At 52.0% G+C, this 21,275-nt stretch overlaps 9 protein-coding genes across 9 annotated transcripts; 5 read left to right on the top strand and 4 right to left on the bottom strand.

The window, feature by feature from the left end:
- Positions 1–385: 385 nt before the first annotated feature.
- Positions 386–2,221, bottom strand: AA0111_g11195 (putative methylcrotonoyl-CoA carboxylase beta chain; the record flags this gene model as incomplete). Its single annotated transcript, XM_028645032.1, has 2 exons — positions 386–683; positions 738–2,221. 2 exons carry the CDS (start codon positions 2,219–2,221, stop codon positions 386–388), a joined length of 1,782 nt encoding a protein of 593 aa, XP_028501193.1.
- Positions 2,222–2,630: 409 nt separating this feature from the next.
- On the bottom strand, positions 2,631–3,493 carry AA0111_g11194 (NAD(P)H-hydrate epimerase; the record flags this gene model as incomplete). The annotated part of the gene is made up of 4 exons (XM_028645031.1): positions 2,631–3,059; positions 3,109–3,269; positions 3,318–3,426; positions 3,482–3,493. 4 exons carry the CDS (start codon positions 3,491–3,493, stop codon positions 2,631–2,633), a joined length of 711 nt encoding a protein of 236 aa, XP_028501216.1.
- A 368-nt stretch (positions 3,494–3,861) lies between these two features.
- On the top strand, positions 3,862–4,426 carry AA0111_g11193 (hypothetical protein; the record flags this gene model as incomplete). The annotated part of the gene is made up of 2 exons (XM_028645030.1): positions 3,862–3,938; positions 4,078–4,426. The coding sequence occupies 2 exons, from the start codon at positions 3,862–3,864 to the stop codon at positions 4,424–4,426; spliced, it is 426 nt and encodes a 141-aa protein (XP_028501194.1).
- Positions 4,427–5,622: 1,196 nt separating this feature from the next.
- Positions 5,623–7,191, top strand: AA0111_g11192 (hypothetical protein; the record flags this gene model as incomplete). Its single annotated transcript, XM_028645029.1, has 1 exon — positions 5,623–7,191. One exon carries the CDS (start codon positions 5,623–5,625, stop codon positions 7,189–7,191), a length of 1,569 nt encoding a protein of 522 aa, XP_028501195.1.
- An 808-nt stretch (positions 7,192–7,999) lies between these two features.
- Positions 8,000–9,631, bottom strand: AA0111_g11191 (hypothetical protein; the record flags this gene model as incomplete). The annotated part of the gene is made up of 5 exons (XM_028645028.1): positions 8,000–8,077; positions 8,281–8,968; positions 9,013–9,367; positions 9,420–9,499; positions 9,549–9,631. The coding sequence occupies 5 exons, from the start codon at positions 9,629–9,631 to the stop codon at positions 8,000–8,002; spliced, it is 1,284 nt and encodes a 427-aa protein (XP_028501196.1).
- A 345-nt stretch (positions 9,632–9,976) lies between these two features.
- Positions 9,977–10,762, top strand: AA0111_g11190 (hypothetical protein; the record flags this gene model as incomplete). The annotated part of the gene is made up of 2 exons (XM_028645027.1): positions 9,977–10,178; positions 10,230–10,762. The coding sequence occupies 2 exons, from the start codon at positions 9,977–9,979 to the stop codon at positions 10,760–10,762; spliced, it is 735 nt and encodes a 244-aa protein (XP_028501197.1).
- Positions 10,763–12,851: 2,089 nt separating this feature from the next.
- Positions 12,852–13,978, top strand: AA0111_g11189 (High osmolarity signaling protein; the record flags this gene model as incomplete). The annotated part of the gene is made up of 4 exons (XM_028645025.1): positions 12,852–12,947; positions 13,013–13,168; positions 13,226–13,348; positions 13,409–13,978. 4 exons carry the CDS (start codon positions 12,852–12,854, stop codon positions 13,976–13,978), a joined length of 945 nt encoding a protein of 314 aa, XP_028501210.1.
- Positions 13,979–15,752: 1,774 nt separating this feature from the next.
- On the bottom strand, positions 15,753–16,998 carry AA0111_g11188 (hypothetical protein; the record flags this gene model as incomplete). Its single annotated transcript, XM_028645024.1, has 2 exons — positions 15,753–16,789; positions 16,851–16,998. 2 exons carry the CDS (start codon positions 16,996–16,998, stop codon positions 15,753–15,755), a joined length of 1,185 nt encoding a protein of 394 aa, XP_028501209.1.
- Positions 16,999–17,949: 951 nt separating this feature from the next.
- Positions 17,950–19,377, top strand: AA0111_g11187 (Septin; the record flags this gene model as incomplete). Its single annotated transcript, XM_028645023.1, has 6 exons — positions 17,950–17,958; positions 18,060–18,258; positions 18,313–18,394; positions 18,445–18,582; positions 18,629–19,096; positions 19,146–19,377. The coding sequence occupies 6 exons, from the start codon at positions 17,950–17,952 to the stop codon at positions 19,375–19,377; spliced, it is 1,128 nt and encodes a 375-aa protein (XP_028501214.1).
- Positions 19,378–21,275: the final 1,898 nt, after the last annotated feature.

Raw genomic sequence — 21,275 nt, 5'->3', positions numbered from 1 at the left:
CTGAGGCGCAGCAGAGCGCATCTCGCATGCGTGGTTGATGGTTAATCGTTCCCAAGCGTTTTCCAAGCAAGCTTGCAGCACTTGAGCGTGCTTGAAGCCACGGTCCGCTGTCTTGATGGCCGCCTGCCAAGACTGACGCCAAGCCAATGTCAGGGTTCTATGGGTACGTCCGGAGATTGCGATCCATGACCCTTGGATATTATTAGCCTGCAGATTTCAAGGCCAGAAACAACATGGAAACACAAAAAATGGAGCTCAAAAAAATGGAACACAGATCGAGGTCAAGGTTGCGAACATCAAGCTTTTTAACATCCAACTCGTACGCGCGTTTTTTGACGCGGCTTGCACGACGCTCCACCCTTAGCTTTCCCTCGCTCAGCACCATTTACATCCTAAATACACCCCAAGTGCTCTCCTTCTCCACGCCCTTGTTCTGCCCACCACACGCCATCTGCAATCCCATGCCAAGCACCCTGCGTGTATGTTCCGGTGGAATGATCCCATCGTCCCATAACCTTGCCGACCCGAATGTCGCTTCGCTCTCGTGCTCGATCCGTGCCTTTAGCGCAGGATCCACTTTCTTGCCAACGGCTTCCATGACGGACGACAGCTGTTCCGCGCCCATGACCGAGGTCTTTGCGTTGGGCCAGGTGAAGAGGAGACGTGGCGAGTACGCGCGGCCGCTGGGAATATGTTAGCCGTGTTTCCGTGAAGAGTTGAAGTAGGGATAGACTCACCACATGCCGTAGTTTCCAGCGCCAGCACTAGATCCTACAACGACAGTAAACTTGGGTACATCAACACAGCTCACAGCCGTTACGAGCTTCGCGCCGTTCTTTGCAATGCCGCCTTTCTCAGCGTCCTGACCGACCATGAAGCCGGAGATGTTCTGCAGGAAGATGAGAGGGATGTGTCGCTTTCCGCACAATTGGACAAAGTGCGCGCCTTTGAGCGAACTCTCACTGAAGAGAATGCCGTTGTTGGCTACGATGCCCACCGGGTGACCATATATCTTTGCAAAACCCGTGACAAGCGTGGAGCCGTACAACGGCTTGAACTCATCGAAAGACGAGCCATCGACGATACGAGCGATGATCTCGTGGATGGGAATCTGACGGCGTAGGTTGGTACCGACGATACCAGACAGCTCCTGAGGGTCGTAGAGGGGCTCTTGGAATGCAGGCTGCTGAGTGACAGTCTGATTGCGATGCCAGTTGAGGTTACCCACGCTCCTCCGCGCCAGGACAAGCGCGTGTGCGTCATCAACTGCGAGATAGTCGGTAACACCAGAGACCTCGCTGTGAAGCTTGCCTCCACCCAGATCTTCTGCTGAGACCACTTCACCAGTCGCTGCCTTGACCAGCGGAGGACCTGCGAGGAAAATGTGACCCTGATTCTCTACAATGATGTTTTCGTCGCTCATACTAGGCACATACGCACCACCTGCGGTACATGGTCCCATGACAACACTAATCTGCGGGATGCCCATGGCAGACATGCGCGCCTGGTTGTAGAAGATGCGACCAAAGTGGTTGACATCAGGAAAGACGTCTGCTTGGTTAGGCAAGTTCGCACCGCCAGAGTCGACAAGGTAAATGCAAGGTAACCTGTTCTCTTGCGCGATCGTCTGGGCTCGCAGATGCTTCTTCACTGTGACTGGGTAGTATGTACCTCCCTTGACCGTAGCGTCGTTTGCAACAACCATGCACTGCACGCCGTTGACTGTGCCAATGCCCGTGACGATGCCGCCGGCTGGCACATCGTCTTCGCCGTACATGTCGTAACCTGCCATCTGGCTCAATTCGAGGAACGGCGTGCCCGGGTCAATCAGAGCAGATATTCTGTCTCTGACCAACATCTTGCCTCGCTGTATGTGCTTGTCCCGAGCCTTTTGGGGTCCGCCTTGCGCGATCTTGGTATGCAGGTTGACTAGGTTCTCGGTTGCCTCGTCCATTTGGCGCTTGTTCTCTTTGAAGTCTGCATTGCTCGTATCGACTGTCGTAGGGATGACGGAGACAGCTTCGGCATGGTGGGAATGTGTAAAAGTAGCTGTGTTCCGAATTGACTGTTGAGGAATTTGAGACTGCGCGTGCGATGGCAGGGTAGGACGTGTGGTGGACGACAGGAGGCAGCGTTGTGTTTGCGATCGAACGACTACTGAGGGTCGGACTGAATGCTTGAGCAGGGTCAACGCCTCTCTTGAGGGCGCTCTCGGGACCATTTTGAGTTGTGTGGTTTGTTCTCGTTCGGCTTAGGAAGCCAATACAGCACTCGGTTTATATGAGGGGAGGTTTGCTGTACGCGGTGTTCAGACGTCGCGTAGAATGCGTGATGGCTTGTGTAGTATGCTATTGTATCTCAACTCAATGACACAGCTTGTCAGAGGAAAACAAGAGAGACACAAAGATTCCGGGCTTCCGCCTCGAAAGAAATCAACTTGGTTGTTTGCCGAAGCGCATTCGAAGCTGGGGTTCGGATGCCATCTCAAGACCGTTGTTAACCGTACCGCGGCTCTGCGGGGAAACCACGCTAGTCACAACAAGCAGGTACGTACCAAAACACCCAAGATGGATCGTGATGCGCAAAGTATTTTACATTGATGCCTGGCATTATGCCTGAGATGATGGATTTTATAGCTTTCCACCCTCGACAGGTACCTCGACTACCTGATCCAGTCCCTCATACGCTGGGATATCAAGATTGTACTTGTCCGCCATCTCCGGGCTCAAGAACCTCCCGCCAAGAAAATGCCTGCCAGTAAACTTCTTGACCAGCGGTTTGGGTGCAGTCAAACTAATGAGAGCCGGTGGCATGAAGCCTTTGCCTGGTCCGGAATCTCTTGGGCCTTCTTCAATGTCCCACGATGATGGTGCATCGACAGCGAGAACAGGAACGGAAGTAGATGCCAGAGCTTCAATGACTTTGGGAAAAGGTTCACGCACTTCGCCCGAGAAACTGAAGCCGAATATCGCGTCGACAATGTGGTCGGTTTGTTTCAGTGCGCTGGTGAAGTCTTCTGTAAAGGGCACCTTGAGGTCTTCGAGTTGTTTCTTGAGGCGCTGTGATATATGAGCTAGGGTATACTCGGTGCTTGACAGGCTTACAAACCTGGTACAACTCATTCTTGCTCTGCTTTGGGTAGTAGATTGTAGGCTGGTAGCCGTAGTGAAACAGGTGACGAGCTGCGACTAGGCCATCGCCACCGTTGTTACCAGGACCGCATGCTACGAGGATGCGCTTGCCTTTGCTGAGGGGCTGGAGTTTGAAGACTGGTTTTGTTAAGATAGTGGAGTTGTTCTAATGCAATGGATTCATACCTGCCTGCGATATCGAAAGTCCAGCAAGCTCCATCAACTGATCGATAGAGAACGCGCCTGAGGACATGAGCTCTTGGTCCAGCGCAGCCGCACTTTTGGCGGAGAGGGTCTATGATAGAAATGAGTATTAGCTATTGATAAAGCTTAGGCAGAGATTTACCTACTCGAAGAGCCATGCCGATCTCCAAAAGTCAGAAATGTTGTGTATGTTGGAGCTGAGAGGCTTGTCCACATATAGTTCATGGTGTTGCGATTACATCACTGCTCCAGGATGAGGTGAGCGAATGTAATAGCAATCTAACACCACCACGACATTGTTGACTTGGAATCTCTACTATACAAAGTGCATGTCTGCATAGATGATGTATTGTTTCTACAGAATTCCACTGCTCAACACTGTTGACCGTTCATGTCAAGATAGCCACCTCTTCGCACGTGCCCACCCGTCTCGGCAGATCCTCGGCCCTAAAAAGATATACCCAAACCTCCAGCAAGCACACCCGCGCCCCAACGCAGGTGTCGCATCAACCCCACACAACACACAATGGTCCTAAGAATCCGACTCGCCCGCTTCGGCAAGAAGCACGCCCCCTTCTACAACATAGTCGTCGCACACGCACGGTACGTCTTCGCCTCTTCTGCAATCATCGAAGCGAATCTCGGAAGTCCACAAATACTTCAATCGCCCTCAATCGCAGACTACATGCCTACGCAAAGCGCACCAATGATTCTACCAACGCGATGCTAATAATACAATCAGGACAGCACGTAACTCCCGCCCTCTAGAAGTCCTTGGAACGTACGACCCAAAGCCACAACCCCCACGACCAGGCGACACACACGGCCGGCCATGGAAAGACATTAAGCTCGATTTATCGCGCGCGCGGTATTGGGTCGGTGTAGGCGCTCAACCTAGCGACACAGCGTGGCGGTTACTGAGCATGGTGGGCATACTGGAGCCGCAGTATCGAGTGGGCAAGATTGCGGGGATGGTTGTTAAGAGTGGGAGTGCGGCGAAGTCATTGATAAAAGAGCAAAACACGGCGGAGGCGGAACCGAAGGTTGTGGTTGAGAATATGGAGGGTGGGACTAAGGAGACTGCTGCGTAAAGAGGGGGAGGATGGCGTCTGGAACACTACTGCGGTATGAAGAATGCATTATCAGCGGTTGTCGTGATTCTATGGGAGGAATGGACAATGAAGAAGTACACCACGACAGCCCGACACTAGGCCTTCAGGAACGAAAGCCCTAGGAGATCAGTGCACGAAGACTTGGTGTGAGAGTAGTTGCTTTGCAAGGGACAGGCCCTCAATTAGACCACGAGAGGCTACATACACAATGTATAACCTGTAACAATACCACAAACATCAACATCAACGTCAATATCCAGGCCTGGTACTCTTAAGAAGTTACCTCATTTGAGATAGGCTAGATGTTTTGAGATGAGCTGTTATTGGCTTTCCCAAGCGAGACGTGGCGGTGGTGGCGGCATGCGTGTGCATGGCTGGACGTTGCTTGTTCTCCAGCTGATAGGCGTGTATGTCCAGTAGGCAGCAGCCTTGTCAGCACTTCTGCCCCGCAACTCTCACCATTCCTGTCTCATCATTGACCATGGCGGATCAGACAAGCAAATGGATCACAAGAAGATGGAAGTCTCGATCCATCAACGATGACGCTGCAGGTAAGTTCGCCCCACAGCTCTAGTACGTGACAGTACCAACGCCGTCAAGCCAATGGAACAGCTGCCATCTCCGGTCTATCTTCCATCCATCCAGAGCTACTTCGTCGACAGATCAATGGAGCACCGAGGGCACTTTGTTCCCGGTGTTCGTCCATTGATGTCGAGAGACTTTTTTACACTCTGATGGGCACTGACGGAACAGACAAACTAATGAGGCTTGGGAAACTTGGGATAGAAGCAGAACTGTCATCATGCTCACTATGTCGCCTTTTCCATGCGGCGAGGATACAGGACGACGATAATCCTTCAGTCGATACATACAACCTATACTTAACACACTCCCCATCACAGCGCGCAACAGATCACACCGTTTGGGGGAGATTGGTGTTTGCTATCGCCAAAGGGAGTTGGTCCATACACCTAGAATATGAGAAAGCATTCCCTGCGTTCATTGCACACTCAGAAGGGTTGGATACAGTTCCTCATGCACACTTACTGCGAGGGCGAGCTATTGATACACGAGCAATTAACTTCAACATCCTTCGACGGTGGATAGAGCTTTGTGATCAACAACACGAAGGGCGTTGCACCCAAGTCGAACAATCAGCCTCATCTCTAGAAGACATGAAGCTGATCGACTGCGAACTCCGGCGGATTGTACCAGCATTACCTTCATACAGATTTTCTGCGCTCAGCTACGTATGGGGTACGAGCAGATCTGGGGATGAGGATCAGTGTATCCACAACATACTTCCTACGACCCTGCCACGCACTATCGAAGATGCCATGAGTGTCACCAAGAAGCTGGGTCTTCGTTACATTTGGATCGACAGGTATTGCATCAACCAGGAAGACGATGATGAGAAACAAGTCCAAATCCGTCAAATGGACCTTATCTATCAAGAAGCACACGTAACTATAATCGCTGCAGCAGGTACTGATCCACATTTCGGCCTGCCTGGAGTTGGTGCTACCTCGAGAACTCCTCAACCGACTGCCTGGATTAAAGGCCGACGCCTTGTATCAAGTCTAGCAGATCCACGACCGCTCATCAATGCTTCTAAGTGGATGAAGCGAGCATGGACCTATCAGGAGAACTTTTTTTCGACCCGACGGATTGTTTTTACAGAGCAACAGGTATTCTATGAGTGTCGAAGCGGTATGGGGTTTGAGTCAGACGATGCTTTCCAGAAGAATGAATATTCCAATTTTCTCAACCCGGCCGAGACTTCGAAATATAAAGATTCAAGTATCTGCGACCGCCTGGAAGACTATTGTGGTAGAGAACTGTCTGTCCACTCCGATGCTATACGCGCATTTGAAGGTGTATTTCACAATCTCAGGAAAGAAAACCACGTTCATCAATACCTGGGTATTCCCATAATGCCATCAGCGATGGAAGGATGGTCGAAAAAAACACATCGTAGCAGGGGTGAGGCTTTCGCTGCTGGGCTCTCGTGGTGCAATAAAGCGCAAGGTACCAGGCGTAGCTTGTTCCCTACGTGGAGTTGGGCTGGATGGACTGTGCCAATTAAATACGAAGGTTCGCTGTGCGGTCTTGGACTCGAACTTGGACACGAAAGACCATTGAAGGTCTTTATAGAGAACAGTGATGGAGCTCTTTCGGACATGGACGAGCTAAGCGACGTCTCGCTAGACCAAAGCGTTTCTGGTTCCTCTAGCAAGTTCATTCATATCGAAGCATGGACGATACCTATCGATGTTCGGTATGCTCCCAAGGGGGCAGAAAAGCACCGATACAATAAATATTGGATTTCCAAGAAGAAGAAAACCCAACACTACAATCCTCGGGATGACGACGACTCCGGTTATGTTGCTATATCCCAAAGCGATGAGGGGGCAGTCCAAGTTCCCTTCTATCCACTACATCAAAAGCACAAGAACGATGTTACTACCCAGCAAATCGATGCGCCAGACTTCGAACAGGGTAGATTTTTGGGTATAGTGTTGGGCAGATGTGAAGATTTTTCAGATCTGGGTTATTTTGATTTCATCTTCATCATGGTTGTACTTGAAAAAGAGCACTGTTACGAACGAGTTGGGCACATACTCATTTGTCCGGCTACCATGTCATGGCCAATCTTTGAAAGAACCGAGATCCCCAAACCCGTGATACGCGAATTGCAGAGTTTCTTTCGTTCGAGGAAGAGAAGAACTATTCGTTTAGGTTGAAGGAGGCTTGCAGGATCAAATTTGCTAGCAATATCGAAGATTGCGGGCTAGACCCTAGCAAAAGATGTAATCAATACTTCACATTATGTGCATTACCGAAGTAGGGAACTGAAGAGGATATCCCAGACTGGAGATCTTACGTGAGTCCCCTCTGAAGTCCTATAAACAGTTTCAACCCGCACTGGTCATAACTCCTAATAGAGTGCAAGCGATATAGTCTACTGACCAGAGTCCAGACTACTACAACCTGGACCGTGACCTCTCTGCTACATGAATGCTGTATATAAGGTACCACTCTGTGTCACTAGCCCAGGCAGCATCCTGAAAAATTAGAGTAAGGAGGCTACCGCCCAAGAGGATCTAGGCCATAATGAAGCAAAGCACGTCAAACTTCTCTTCAAAAGCTACAGGGTCGTTTTGTAGCATGTGGATTTGCATTCAGATAAGGAAGATTACCATCAACATACAGGCTCATCGTTCTAAGGGCCAGACACCTTAGAGATCAGACACCAAAGGACTGTAGCACGAAAGAAACGACTTTGAGCAAAAGAGCAGTACATTTCGTACATTCAACTCCACACTAGTATGCCTACAGCTACATGTATGCTTACACAACCCCCAGCAATAACATAAAACCTGGCTCCAACGCCAGCAAAACCAAGTCATGCTCGCATCCAATCTAACCCACAACTCCTTCTTTGCCATGAAAACGAATGAAAATGACTCCAGCTAAATGCAACACACATCTCCTTCACTCCCTCCCTCTCCTTCTCACACCACTCAATGCGCAGCCGCCACAAGAAAAGTATTAGTAACCAAACAAACCACCATAACCACCACCCCATAAATACTCAACGCCAACGCCCCATTCCTCAACAACCCCCTCCTAAAATCGCGATTCGAATGCCCCTCACTCGAGACATACCCCTCGGCCCCCTCATCCTCATCATCCTCATCCTTAACAAGCCGCTGATGATGCGACGACTCCGGGTCACTAATCTTGTAATAAAACAATCCTGGAAGAATAAAACTAATAGTCGTACTACCCGTCGATCCCACATACGCCAGTACTTTTTCCAAACTACTCACCGTCATGGCAGTAATAAATGACAGGATAATAAGCACCGTGCTAATGACTGCGAATTTCAAATCGCTCATCTCGCTCGCTTTCGGCGGCGGAGAAGGTTTCGGCGTATTGGTAATGAGCGAGTTGCGAGATGGGCTGCCGACTTCGGATTGCTTGTGCTTGTGTTTGCGCAGGCGGCCTGGACGCCACTTTAGACATGCGTCGATGCTGGCGCGACAAGGGTGGATTTGGAGGGGGTAAGAGAACATGACGAGGATGACGATGGCGAGGCGGCCAATGGTGCTAGCTGCTGCAGTTGGGTACATGGAGACGATGTTGCCGTGAATGTTGTCGCCATAAGATAGATAACCCGTAATTCCCGTTAGGATGTAAAGACTACATGCGCCGCCAATGGACGCGAAGATGACGGTCGTGGTCTGGAAGTGCGAGTTGTCGGCTATTTCGTTGAGGATGGAGAACATGTTCTGGTGGCATGTGTACGCGAAGACGATGACGGGGAAGGCGGCGAGGGCGGAGACGGGGCCCGCCCATTCGAAGACTCGGACGGTACCTCGGTCGGCGAGGGTGTCGCCTTTGAGGAAATGTGCTACGACTAGAATGACAAGGTAGGCGATGGAGAAGAGGGCGATGACGCTGGTGTACTTGAGGGAGTCGAGGCGGCGGAGGAAGGAGAGGGGGATAACGATGAGCCTGTTGCTGTTAGCACATTACTTGAGTGAGAGCGGACAACCTACATGAAGGCCGTAATCCAGAACTGCCTATCAACTAGAAACGTGATGTCGCTCGCACCCGGCGCGAATCCTCGAACAACGCCCGGCATCAGATCTCCGATGATTATAAGGTAGCTGACAGCCACGCCGAAGCACTTGATAGCAATCGCAGCGTCGAAGATGATGGACAGATTCGGATATGTCATCTGTGACAGTGTCGCAAAGGACACATGGCCCCGATCAATATACCGCGCGCATCGCGTCTGGAGGTAGAGACCAAAGCCTGCTGTTGCACCCGCCCACGCGATGACAAAGATGCCGAGGAAGATGCCCATTTTCGAGAGCGCGGAAGGCATGGCAAGGAGGCCGGCACCAAGAACTGTACATGGTCAGTAAGCGTGCTGTTGTGGACTGGTGTGATAGAGGCGTACTGGTGTTGGCCAGGTTGATGACACTTGATATCCATGTCGCCTGGCCTTTGAATCCAACATCTTGCTTTCCTCGACCTCTCCTACTGCCATCAGCTTCTGTGCGATAAGGACTACACGGGCGTATCTCACCGTCTGCCTCGGAGCGACCCCGTACTCGAAGTCATAGGATCGGCCTCTGTGGGCTCGGGCCCGATGGCGGAGTAGGAAGCCATACTCTGAGGTGCGATGCGAAATGCGCAGTTAGGCTCGTGTTATTGCGCGTTCATCCGTCACAGGCTGGCGGAGCTCCTGAGATGTTGCGAGGAAGGATAGAAAGCGAGTGTAAGCAGTCAGATGGCTGCGATAAGCTCCCAGACGGTGAAAAGAGAGGGTTCGAGTCCGCTGACGTCTGTCTGGTGGTCGCATGGCGCCAATAATCCGGGGGCTTTTGCCTTATCAGCGGCCGCTAAAATTAACATCCGTGATCCCGACACTCTCAAGGCAGGTACGCGCGAACCACGTGAACTCCGAATACCATTCCGAGATACACAATACACACCAGAGACCACAACGGCACAATGGACGAATACGAGGAGGCTGTTCTATTCACGTTTGCGCTCCTCGAGACGCGATTAGATCGCCTGGAATATATTCTGGGTGGTTCCCAAGACAGCACCAAGGACAAGGCGAGGACAATTCCAGATCGCATACACAAGATGGAGCAGTCGCTGCAGCAGCTCGCCGGCAAGACCGCATTACTCGACGAAACGAACAGCCTGCGTACGTGTGCTCGCCTGGATACCTTTGCCATTCAGGACTAACAAAACCAAGTGAGCAAGCACAAAGATGTCCTTACACCCACTCTCCACAACCACGACTCCACCCCCGAAAACGACGATGATGCAGACGGCCCCGCACTCGACACCAACCAGCGCGCAGCCCTGGTCCTCGAACGCGCCCCCGCCATCTCCCAAACCGCCTCGCAACTCCAAGCCCTCGCCGACCAACAAGTCCCCTCCACCGACGGCTTCGCCAAGCTAGCTGTCCTGCGGCCCCGCATTGCTGAGGCAGAAGACCGCCAGCTACAACAAGCACTCAAAATATCTGAGCTGCGAAGAAGGAACGGGCTACTGAATCAGAGATATAGGCATGTCATGTTCCTTGGCGCGGGGAGGTGCTGGGTCGACTACAACGAGAGGCTTACCAAGGGGTTGAGAGCGCTTGTTAGGGAGGAGTACAGACGCAGGGAGGACAAGGAGGAGGGGAGGGGGGTGGAAAGGGATGAGGAAGAAGAAGAAGAAGAACTAGAAGGGGAAGGAGAGGGCGATGACTCCAAGTCTGAGTACTCGGATGACGAGCTGTGAGGCGTGTCAGCACCTTGAGCACACACACTCTCTCTTTCTCTGCACACAGTCCCATCGACACAGAGAAGCTGCAGTCGGGCAGCCGGCGTCATGAGCATCCGACTGTCGGCAAAGTAGTACCAGTCTGAGACGAAGACCCTACACGCGATATTTTTCTTTCATCCGCATAGCGTTCAAAGGGTAAGTCGCCATTCATGCGTTGCTGCAAATACAGACGTCAGATGGTTTCATGGCGTGGCTGAGGCGCTGCTGACAGATGCCAGGCATGCAGGTGCTTCACTGTTACCATGGATTACCTTTGTCGCAGCGTGACAACGTGGCAGCCACACCCGGTGACCGCATCTTGCCCCGAATACATTTGACAATACACCTGAGAAGAGACACGACTTCTGGACATAGCAAGTGAACCGGATCAGCATCGAGGGTGTATGTGTGTGCGTATGTGGTGTGGCCTGCGTCACAATCGTTGCAGCGATCCGGGGTCCCAACCGTTACAGTGTGGAAAAAGACTTACTGGCTTCGGATCAAGCAAGTACCCGGATTACGAAAAGTGACATGTTGGTAAAACAAAATCCACACATGACGACAAAGTATGGACAGAGGGACATTGATCCGGCCATGCAATTGGCCTCTTCTACAACGACATGCAGAAACAGTTCACCATGTCACATTTCACGGACGTAGCAGAATCAGATAGTTCAAACAGCAACTAACTTTGCAAGCGCCACACAGTCGATTCTCGCCCATGATGTAAAGTGATGTCGTTGCTGCAGAGTGACGGGTGCGGAGGGCTCAGTGCCGTGTTTCATCGTCGTCTCGCATCAGCAGCAGCGTGGCAGGTTACAAGGGTTCCCCGAAAGAGGAGCGTAATAGCGCCGAGCAGGGCCCCGGTACGCACAATCTCGTGCGGAAGTGATGGGAAGGAAGGAACTACTGCATGCGCCACGCAAATGAGGCGCACGTGTCACCAACAACCATGGAATATGTGATGGGGTTGGGAAACGTGGATAGCATGCGTAAGGGACGACGCAGGGTGCGACTAGATTAATTAGCCTGATATAATGTGCTGAGAAGCTCATTCAGATGCTCAAGTGCCATATTAAAGTGCCACAATTTTTTTGGTTGGGCGGGAAATGTCCGGTGTCGACTGCTCAGTAAGGGAGTGAACGAGGTGTTCTCGAGTGACTCGATTATGCATGATGAGGCGTCGACTGTCGTATTCTAGGGATCCCTTCAAACTACGTATGTGGCTAGACTGCGCCACGTTCTTGGCCAGAGTGGATTGAAGAGTGCGTAGTAATAGAATACTTCGACGTGAAGTCAAAGGCATATAGTCGTTGAAAGTGTCCCAATGCGCTGTACACGGAGCCCATCTCGTTTGCGTGCGTGCAGTGGCTATCGGCGGCTCGACGGCCATGTTCAAAGATGCTAATGCACTAGACGCGCGTGTTCCTGTCCAGACCTTTGGCTGACGAGCGCGGTGCCATTTTAATCTCAGCGGGACCCGCAGCAATCCCCGTATCCTTAGCCATTCAGCGCGGCCAATCGAGAACCACTGGGAACCCAACTTGAAACCGTCGCATCTCTCGTCTTTCCTTTCCCACACGCCCTCTCGCTCCAAACCCTTTCTCTCGAACAATCCACAGCCTTGCTACTACAACAACCGCCTACGCCTTTCGCAGCCGCCCGTCCACGTCGCATTTCCAAGCGCGTCCACTTCTGTAACTGCTGGTCACTGGACGTCCGCCCTCCTCCCGCTTACTCTGCCTTGCGCCCTGTGCACCCGTTCGCTCTGCACATTACCAACGACCGAGCCGCCGCGCCGATATACTTGCCCTCGCCCGTCCACCGAACAGCGCGCATCTACACCACACTCTTTGACTTGCCCTTCTGCGTTCGTCCTCTTCACACCATAATACCGGATTCGGTTCACCACACGCTCTTTCTCTTTTACATCACCTGCCGCGACAGTATAGTCTAATCGTCGCGCCCCTTTGAGCCCCTCTCGTCGCCGACGACGACCCCATCGACGGTTAACCAATATATGCCCGCTTACGGCTCGCTGGGCGAAACTCCTTCACTACGCAAAATGGAAAACGGAGGCTACGGCCAGAGATCGTCGGGCTTCAGCCTGGGTCGCATTATTGGAGATCCCTTTGCGCTGGCCACCATATCTATCGGTATTGTGAGTATTGAGTGTGCCGCCCCCGGGTGTACGCGGCATATAACTAACGGTTTGGTCATGAACAGCTCGCCTGGATCATCGCTTTTGTCAGCTCTATAATATCTGCTATTCACGGTGGCTTCCCCAACTTTGCGTGGTGGACGCTGGTCTTCATGTTCTTCTGCATCGCGGGCGTTACGGTCACAGTTGCCTCGGATGCTGAGAGGACGTACCATGTCGCGGTATGCAACAACAAGAACAAAAGAGCCCGAAGATGTCCCTTGCTGATTTACCGACAGATTGTAGGCTTCCTTGCCGCCGGCCTCGTCTTCACCACGTCTTCTGTGAACTCGCTCGTCTACTCCCCCGTCGCTCCCTTTGAAGCCGCAGCAGCCGGTTACATACTCCTATCCATGATCGCCGTAAGCTTCCCCGCCAACGCACGCACGCACGAACATGCAAGCTAACACACACACCCCCAGATTGTATGGATCTTCTACTACGGCTCGCAGCCCCAAGCCAGCCACCGCACCTTTGTCGACTCGTACGCTCTCCACAAAGAACACCCGGGCTCCCGCTCCTCCCGCCCCATCTCCAACGGCTACACCAACCGCCCAGAAACCCAGTCCGCAAACATACCCCCCCAGATGTACACGTCGGCCCAACTCAACGGCTTCGAAACCTCGTCGCCTGTATCCGGTTATCCCGGTGGTCCCGTGGGTGCCAACGGTCGGAATTCGTCCGCTGCTGCTCCTCAATTCGGCGGCGGCATGAGTCTAGGTGGTGGTGGTGGTGGTGGTATGAATGGAAACATGAGCACCATGACGCCTACGAATGACGAAACGATGATGAACCAGGAACAGTCGATTGAATACCCGTACCGTGCCAAGGCGATTTACAGCTACGAGGCTAATCCAGATGATGCGAATGAAATCAGCTTTCAGAAACATGATATTCTGGAAGTGTCGGATGTTAGTGGGCGGTGGTGGCAGGCTAAGAAGCCGAATGGAGAGACGGGTATTGCGCCTAGCAATTACCTCATCTTGTTATAAAAGAGGCTTGGAAAAGAGGACTGGTTTTCTCTTGTTTTAACGACCCCGCCACGACACATTTTCCTTTTTTTTTTTTCAAATTTGTTCCATTCAATCCTTTCCATCTTGACACACTTTGATGTGTTGCACATCTACTACGTTTCCGAAGAGGGGGAGAGAAGTAGAGAGCAGCAACATACGAGTTGTTTGATTCTCACCCAAGAGAGAGAGAGAGAGAGAGAGAGAGAGAGAGAGAGAGAAATCTCCATCCTACTAGCTTCGCCGTCTTGCCTGTAGTCTATTCAGGGGGCGGGAAAGAGGCCCATCTGAGGAGGAGGATGAGAGGGAAGAAGAAGGGCGTGGTTTTATGGGTTTGGATCATGTGTTAAAACCGTGTAAACTGAAAGTCGCGCTGCACGGGATGTTCTGTGGCTATACCTTTCTTTGCACGATACCCCAAAGTTTGTTTTTTTCAGTTCTCCCCACACCTTGTTTTTCTTTTCTTCTTGGTTTGACTTGTTTGTCCCGTGTAAAATGGTTTACATATAAGAGAGAGAGAGAAGAGTTAATTTCAAATCTTTTGTTCAACTTTTGTACTCTTCATTTCCTATTGTTCGACCTTATTGTAACTTTCACTTCTGGGGAATGATATGGAGGTTTTATGTGCTCACTTCTTACTTCTACCTTCTTTATTATTATTCTTCTCCTTCTGCGTCTCCATTCACTTTTTACCTTTGTCGTGTTTTCAATGTGCACAACTGGGCTCTTGACTTTATCCGCTTCTTCGACTCACTCTTCTCTCTGTGTCTCTCTCTAAAAACTCGACTTGGGATTGGCTGTTTTTTTTTTTCTTTCTCTCCACGAAATCTCCGGAGATGACGGGAAAACGGAAATTGTGTATACCGAGTAACAAACATGAAAGGGGCGTTTTCCAGCAAGTCTTTGCTTGATGGTCATTCAGTCAGTAAGCGTCAATGGTTGAACTTAAGTTAGTCAGGTTATTCACAAATGTCTGACAACGCTGGATGGATTTTGGGAGTAAAGAGGGTATCTATATACATATGAACTGTGTTTTCAAACTTTTGAGCAAATGAGGTTTAGCAGTGCGTGTAATGTGGAATGTGGCAAAGCAAGGTGGAAATGGGACGAACCGACAAACAAAACGTAGCAAGTTAAAGAGCAGAATGAGAATGTTGAATGTAAACGAAGAAATTGTGTGGTTATCGCACGTTGTGCATGTTGATCAATGTAGCAGGTGGGTTGAAGTCTTGTATAGAGTGTGATGGAAGTCTTGTGTACAGTGTCATGGACGTGCTGCGTATATCGAGGTAGAACTGTTATGTAGGAAACTAGTGTACGTAGTTGGGTACATTCCTCACATGGAGTGTGAGTGGGATATTGGACTGACGCGAACGGCACGTGATAGCGAGAAGGGTCGCTACAGACGACGACGAGGTTGTTAAGGGTTCATATATCCCTAATCATCCTTGTTCCGCTTTGCGGCGTCTGATGTCTCGTCTTCTGAGTGCCCAAGGCGCAGAGCAAAGACATACCCATTTATGGATGAGAATAGCTCATGACTATCCAGACGGCCAAGCTGACAATCAAACACGACGGTACAAAACGGTAGATTGTCAAAATAACATTGGGTATCTGAACGCCAAAGCGAATGCAACCAAAACACCTCTCATACCCAATAGACTCAAACGCCAGATCCCAGCCAAAAGAAGATTTCACTCGCTACACACTTCTTCACCATCTCGTTTCGCCAATCCATACTCTAACGAAGACATCTCTAATCGATATACCTTCTCCACCCATTCGTAACAACACACTTCTTGCCTTTATCATCAGGACCCACATGGAATCTCTCCCACCGCGCATCCTGCCCAGCACCGATAACAAGAATAGTCTCGTCATTCAACCACCCAATGAGGCCTTTTGTTGGACGCCCCCCAGGCACACCGGGTATCCCAGCACTAAGTGTTGCAGACCTACCATGCGGCCCCCAAGCAGTCGGTTCATCGCCCATTTCGAACTTGACAGTCGCAGTCGGGTACGTATCGGAGAACTGGCGGGGTAGCAAAGGAATCTTGGAAAGGATGCCGTACTTATGCTGACTGGGATCGGCGTTTGCGGCAGCTGTTGTTGCGGTGACGAGGGCGTAGATATGGAGTGTCGGTTTATCGGACGTGACAGCAAGGGTCGAGCCGTCGGGCGAGAAGGCGAGGGAGAAAATGGCAGCGGGGGCGACGCCGCGGCGCAGCTCAGCGAGCTTTGTGCACGAGGGAAAGGACCACAGGCGTATCAGCGTGCCCTGCTCACTAGCCGTAGCAATGAGATCGCCTGCCCTGCTTATCCCGATTGCGCGCAAGGGGCTTTCGTGGGCCGGGATGATACTGACGTTGCCCGTGTTCAGATCGTAGATCTTGACTTGGCCTGCCGCTCTGCCAGGGAATGCGACGATATTCGTGCCTAGCTCACACAGCCCGAACGGGTTGTTGACTGTCTCGTATTCCGCGATTTTGGCTAACGGTACCTTCATCTTGTATATGCATATCGAGTTCAGCAAGGCGACAATCATGTGTGTCTGGCTGAGGCGCACGCGCTGGACCGGCGTCTTAAATTCGACCGACGTGGTGAAGCGTTCCGTTTTATCGTTCCAGATTTGGACCTCGTAGATGATGTCAGTGTCGTTGACAAGAAGCCAGTCGGAGTCGCCAGGAAAGCTAACCTTGTTCTGAGGGTACTTGGGCTGCTTCCCTCCTCCGACTAGGGCAATGTAACTCTTGTTGCCGAGCATCTCTGCGCAGCCGATGCCGCCGCCGACTTCTACGGCCATGTTAGCATGCTGCAGTCGCTAGGGCAGTCTTTGTCCGCGCGTCGTCAATACCTCTGGCGATCTTCTCCTCGCATGTTGTGGAGGAGAATACGCGGAATCCCGTCTCCAAAGCCACCGAGAAGTGAGAGCAGTCGGCGTTGAAGGATGCCGAGAGGACAAAGGGCCCTGAATCCGAGTCTAGAATAGGTCGAGTATTCATGTTGGGCGCAGCAAAGAAATGAGATGTTTGTGGATAGGTTTCAACCGCTGCGATACGCAAGTGGGGCGTCTTGAGTTGCAATGCGGAGTTGGGTGGAGTGTTGGGCCGGGGAGACTGCGACGGGGATGATGTGGCCAGCAAACGATGCGAAAGGCGCTATCGCGGGGTCCAAAAGTGTGGCAGACCCATTTTCTCAGCAGCGACTGAGGCAGAGGCGAGGATAGTGAGGAGCGGCGAGAAGGTTGGTCTGGGAGAGATATCGAGGGTCCACAGCTCCCCAAGCTAGGTCATTTACCATGTCATCCGCCTACAGGCGCGGGTGCTTGGCACTGGAGCTGCGGGAGCTTTTCCACTTGTGACTAGCGTGGCTTTCTGGGTCTGAGATAGATATCCAACGATGCTTTTGGGCAGCATCAATTCTGATGAGATGCGGACACCGATTGATTCCCCCGAGGACCATGTGCACATCTAGGGAAGTGAATCCAAAATTGTTCATTACACGATTCCGAGGATCGTGGTGGACCCTGAGAGGAATACCCCGCGAAGTACCAGCGGCAGCGCAGCTGCCTAATCGTGTTCAATTACTACTACATGGTACCTGAACCAAGTCCAGGTAAAGAAATCTGGCCTCTCGTGGTTAAGCGTGTAATGGTGATTGAGTCTACTACTCGTTGTTGTATATCTTGCCAAAAGCAGACGCGCCAGGTGGTCGCGCCAAGAAGGAGGTACGACCGGGGGGTTGTACGCTAGCGAGCCCCTTTGCATCGCGCAGGGAGTAGCTGCCAACGTCCCCAAATTTCCACGACGACACCGCTCCAACACAACACCACAGACATACGCCCCGTCTCACCTCCAAGCAGTCTCGCCTCCACGCCTGGCTGTCTCAATTGCGTCTACTCGCCGCCTCCACCACCACCACCACCCAGCACATTCCCCAACCCCGAGTTCATCATGTCTTCGGTACGACGCTCCCCGATACCACGTCTCCCTCAGGCACACGATGCCGCCCTACCCACCACAACCACACTTGCCATTGACCACGACGGCTAACAATGTCACAGGCGCTTAACAAGACGCGCAGAAAGAAGAATGTCAAGAAGGGTATTCAGTTCTGCTTGATGGTCTGTGGTGCCTCTGGTACTGGCCGGACAACCTTCGTCAATACCCTCTGCGGCAAGCAAGTGCTCGGACACAAGGAGGTTGACGACCCAACAACCGCACACGTCGAGGAGGGCGTCAAGATCAAGCCCATCACAGTCGGTACGTGGCATTGATGGCCATGGCATCGTCGCGTCGGCTGCTAACAAACATCAGAACTCGACGAGGAAGGCACCCGCATCTCGCTCACCATCGTTGACACACCCGGTTTCGGAGACCAGATCGACAACGAGGCCAGGTAGGCATCTTCCGCAAGCTCTGTTGACACACCCGCTCACCACCCCGCAGCTTCTCAGAGATCGTCGGATACCTCGAGCGACAGTACGACGGCATTCTCGCAGAGGAATCGCGTATTAAGCGTAACCCCCGATTCCGCGACGACCGTGTACACGTCCTGCTCTACTTCATCACACCCACAGGCCATGGGTATGTGTGTCTCACCGCTCAATCAGCTTCCGCTAACAACAGCTAGTCTCCGTGAACTCGACATTGAGCTGATGAAGCGTCTGTCGCCCCGCTGCAACGTCATCCCCGTCATCGGAAAGGCCGACTCCCTCACACCCGCCGAGCTGGCAGAGTCGAAGAAGCTGGTCATGGAGGACATTGAGCACTACCGCATCCCCGTGTACAACTTCCCCTACGACATTGAGGAGGACGACGAGGACACGGTCGAGGAGAACGCCGAGCTTCGTGGCCTGATGCCGTTCGCCATTGTTGGATCCGAAGACATTGTTGAGATCAATGGCCGACGGGTACGGGCACGTCAATACCCCTGGGGTATCGTTGAAGTGGATACCCCCCGCCACTCCGACTTCCTCGCCGTTCGAAGTGCTCTTCTCCACAGCCATCTTGCCGATCTCAAGGAGATTACGCATGACTTCCTATACGAGAACTACCGTACCGAGAAGCTTAGTAAGAGTGTCGAAGGTGGTGCTGCTGCGTAAGTCTGGCGTCTGCTCTGTTCTGACATGGATACTAACACTCTACAGTGACTCATCGATGAACCCTGAGGATCTCGCCAGCCAGTCAGTGCGCTTGAAGGAAGAGCAACTGCGACGTGAAGAGGAGAAGCTGCGCGAGATCGAAGTCAAGGTCCAGCGCGAGATCAACGAGAAGCGGCAGGAACTCTTGGCTCGCGAGAGCCAGCTCAAGGAGATCGAGGCCCGCATGAACAGGGAACAAAGCGGCCAAATGCAAGACCACGACGCAGACGAGGCCTAGGCCATGTTGATGCACCTCTAGCTTTGTCGTCAAAGAGTGTACTGGTCATCATACACCACAGTTGCGGGCGTTTGTAATAGGTGGCTTGTGCAACGCCGACACGGAAGGAACATGGTCGGATGCCGCGCGGGCTTCAATTTCTTCTTATCTGGGGGCCTTTCCAACCTTTAACCGACAGTCTTGGATCACACTTACGTGGCTACAATACTGTCTAGACATGACACTGAAGCTTCTCGTATGTTTTCTTAGCTCCTTTTTCGATAACTTATTCCCCCGATCTTTTTTGGTCCTTTCATGTAGGAAGTAGTAATTAAACATTCTAATATCATGTCGGTGGTCGTCGATGTCGTCGTTTCTCTCTTTACGACTAATGTGATACCGTTCCTTGCGTAGTGTCAACCATGATTAGACAGGCTGAAGATGCGTGCCGCGCCTGCCACAACTGCACCTGCCTTGGACGTTTTTGGAAGCTGGATGATGCCGCTCTTCCCGACCGTGGCTCCATGTCCAAAGCTCCAGAACCGCCTTTTCCGCATGATCGAAGTAGCTACTTGGGCGCCTTGAGCGACACCACTCTTTCGGCCTATGACCAAGCGTTTTCAATTCGAGAGCTGCGTTTTCCGCATGACGGAAGCAAAAGCACTGTGACACGGCACAGTCAAGCTCTAGCAGACGCATCCTCTGTGAATTCCTTATGCTGTGCTTTCTTCATGCATGCTTGGGCGTCTCAAATGACATCGCTCCTTCTGATCGTGGCCGAACTGTTCGATCCGGAGACCCACGTATTCTGTACCATTGGACAAACAGCGCTCGTCACGTCATGTTTTACACTCACCTGCAAACGCACCAGCGCCATCGCCTGAATGCATCTGCTATTGACTCTCGGTATGGTATCAACCCGTCACCCTTCCAAGCGCTCTACTATACTAACGCCCACACCACAACGAGCATCGTGTGATGCCCGCGCCCCACGCACAAATCACGAAAGCACCTATCACGTCGGGTGCGAGTCTTCCGGAAAACCCGTCTTTCGAAGGCCACTCATTCGTGCTTTCATCATGCATGCTTGGAAACATGCTGGTACTCGCTCATCACTGCGTAACGTGGCGATCACTTTACTCTCATGGCCCGCATCTCTCGCGAGATCATGTCGATGGCACTCATCTCGTAATATCCAGGCTGGAATTGTCCAGCGATCGCATCCGTCAGCGAGCACGTCGAGCGATCTCGCTCCTTCCAGATCACAACTGAACTGCTTGAACTTCACAACCGCGCCTCCCGCACGATTGATCATTGGTGCCTCGCACGTCATGCTTGAAACTTCCAACCAGGGCATTCGCAAGGGTTACTCACCTGGTCGTTCAGATTCCTATCCTGCTGCATGCTTGGGCACCTCGATCAGCATCACTCGTTCCTATCGTAACCGAACACCGGAAACTCAAAACCCGCGTTTTCCGCGGAATCAATGTTCCTGGTGCGTCATGCTCCAATCGTTGAGACAAAACTTTCAGCTGACGCATCCTCCGTTGGTCGTGTTGAGGTGGACAGAGATGTGGCGCCTGTACGATATTTGTCTCTTCCTACACAACCGCGCATACATTACAACCTCGTGGTGCGGACAGCAGCGTAACGCGGCTCGCTGTGAACCAATCTACGGACTGGACTTGCCGTTGACTGCGTCTTTCCATTGCCGGAGTATGACCCCCAGCACGACACTCCTATCCAGCGTCTTCCCGCACTCTCGCACCCGTACCTAGACCTCAATACACAGAAGATACGCTAGACTAGCTTGCTGCTCACATACCGATCAGCTTCGCAATATTCGTCCGTATCCAGTCGGCAATTTTGGTCGTGCGGTTTTCTTTTTCCCAGTAGCGAGCTATTCTGAGCAAATGGGC

This window comes from Alternaria arborescens, assembly GCF_004154835.1.
Source record: "Alternaria arborescens strain FERA 675 chromosome Unknown contig_45, whole genome shotgun sequence".
NCBI lineage: Eukaryota > Fungi > Ascomycota > Dothideomycetes > Pleosporales > Pleosporaceae > Alternaria > Alternaria arborescens.
This window is presented reverse-complemented; position numbering and strand designations above follow the sequence as displayed.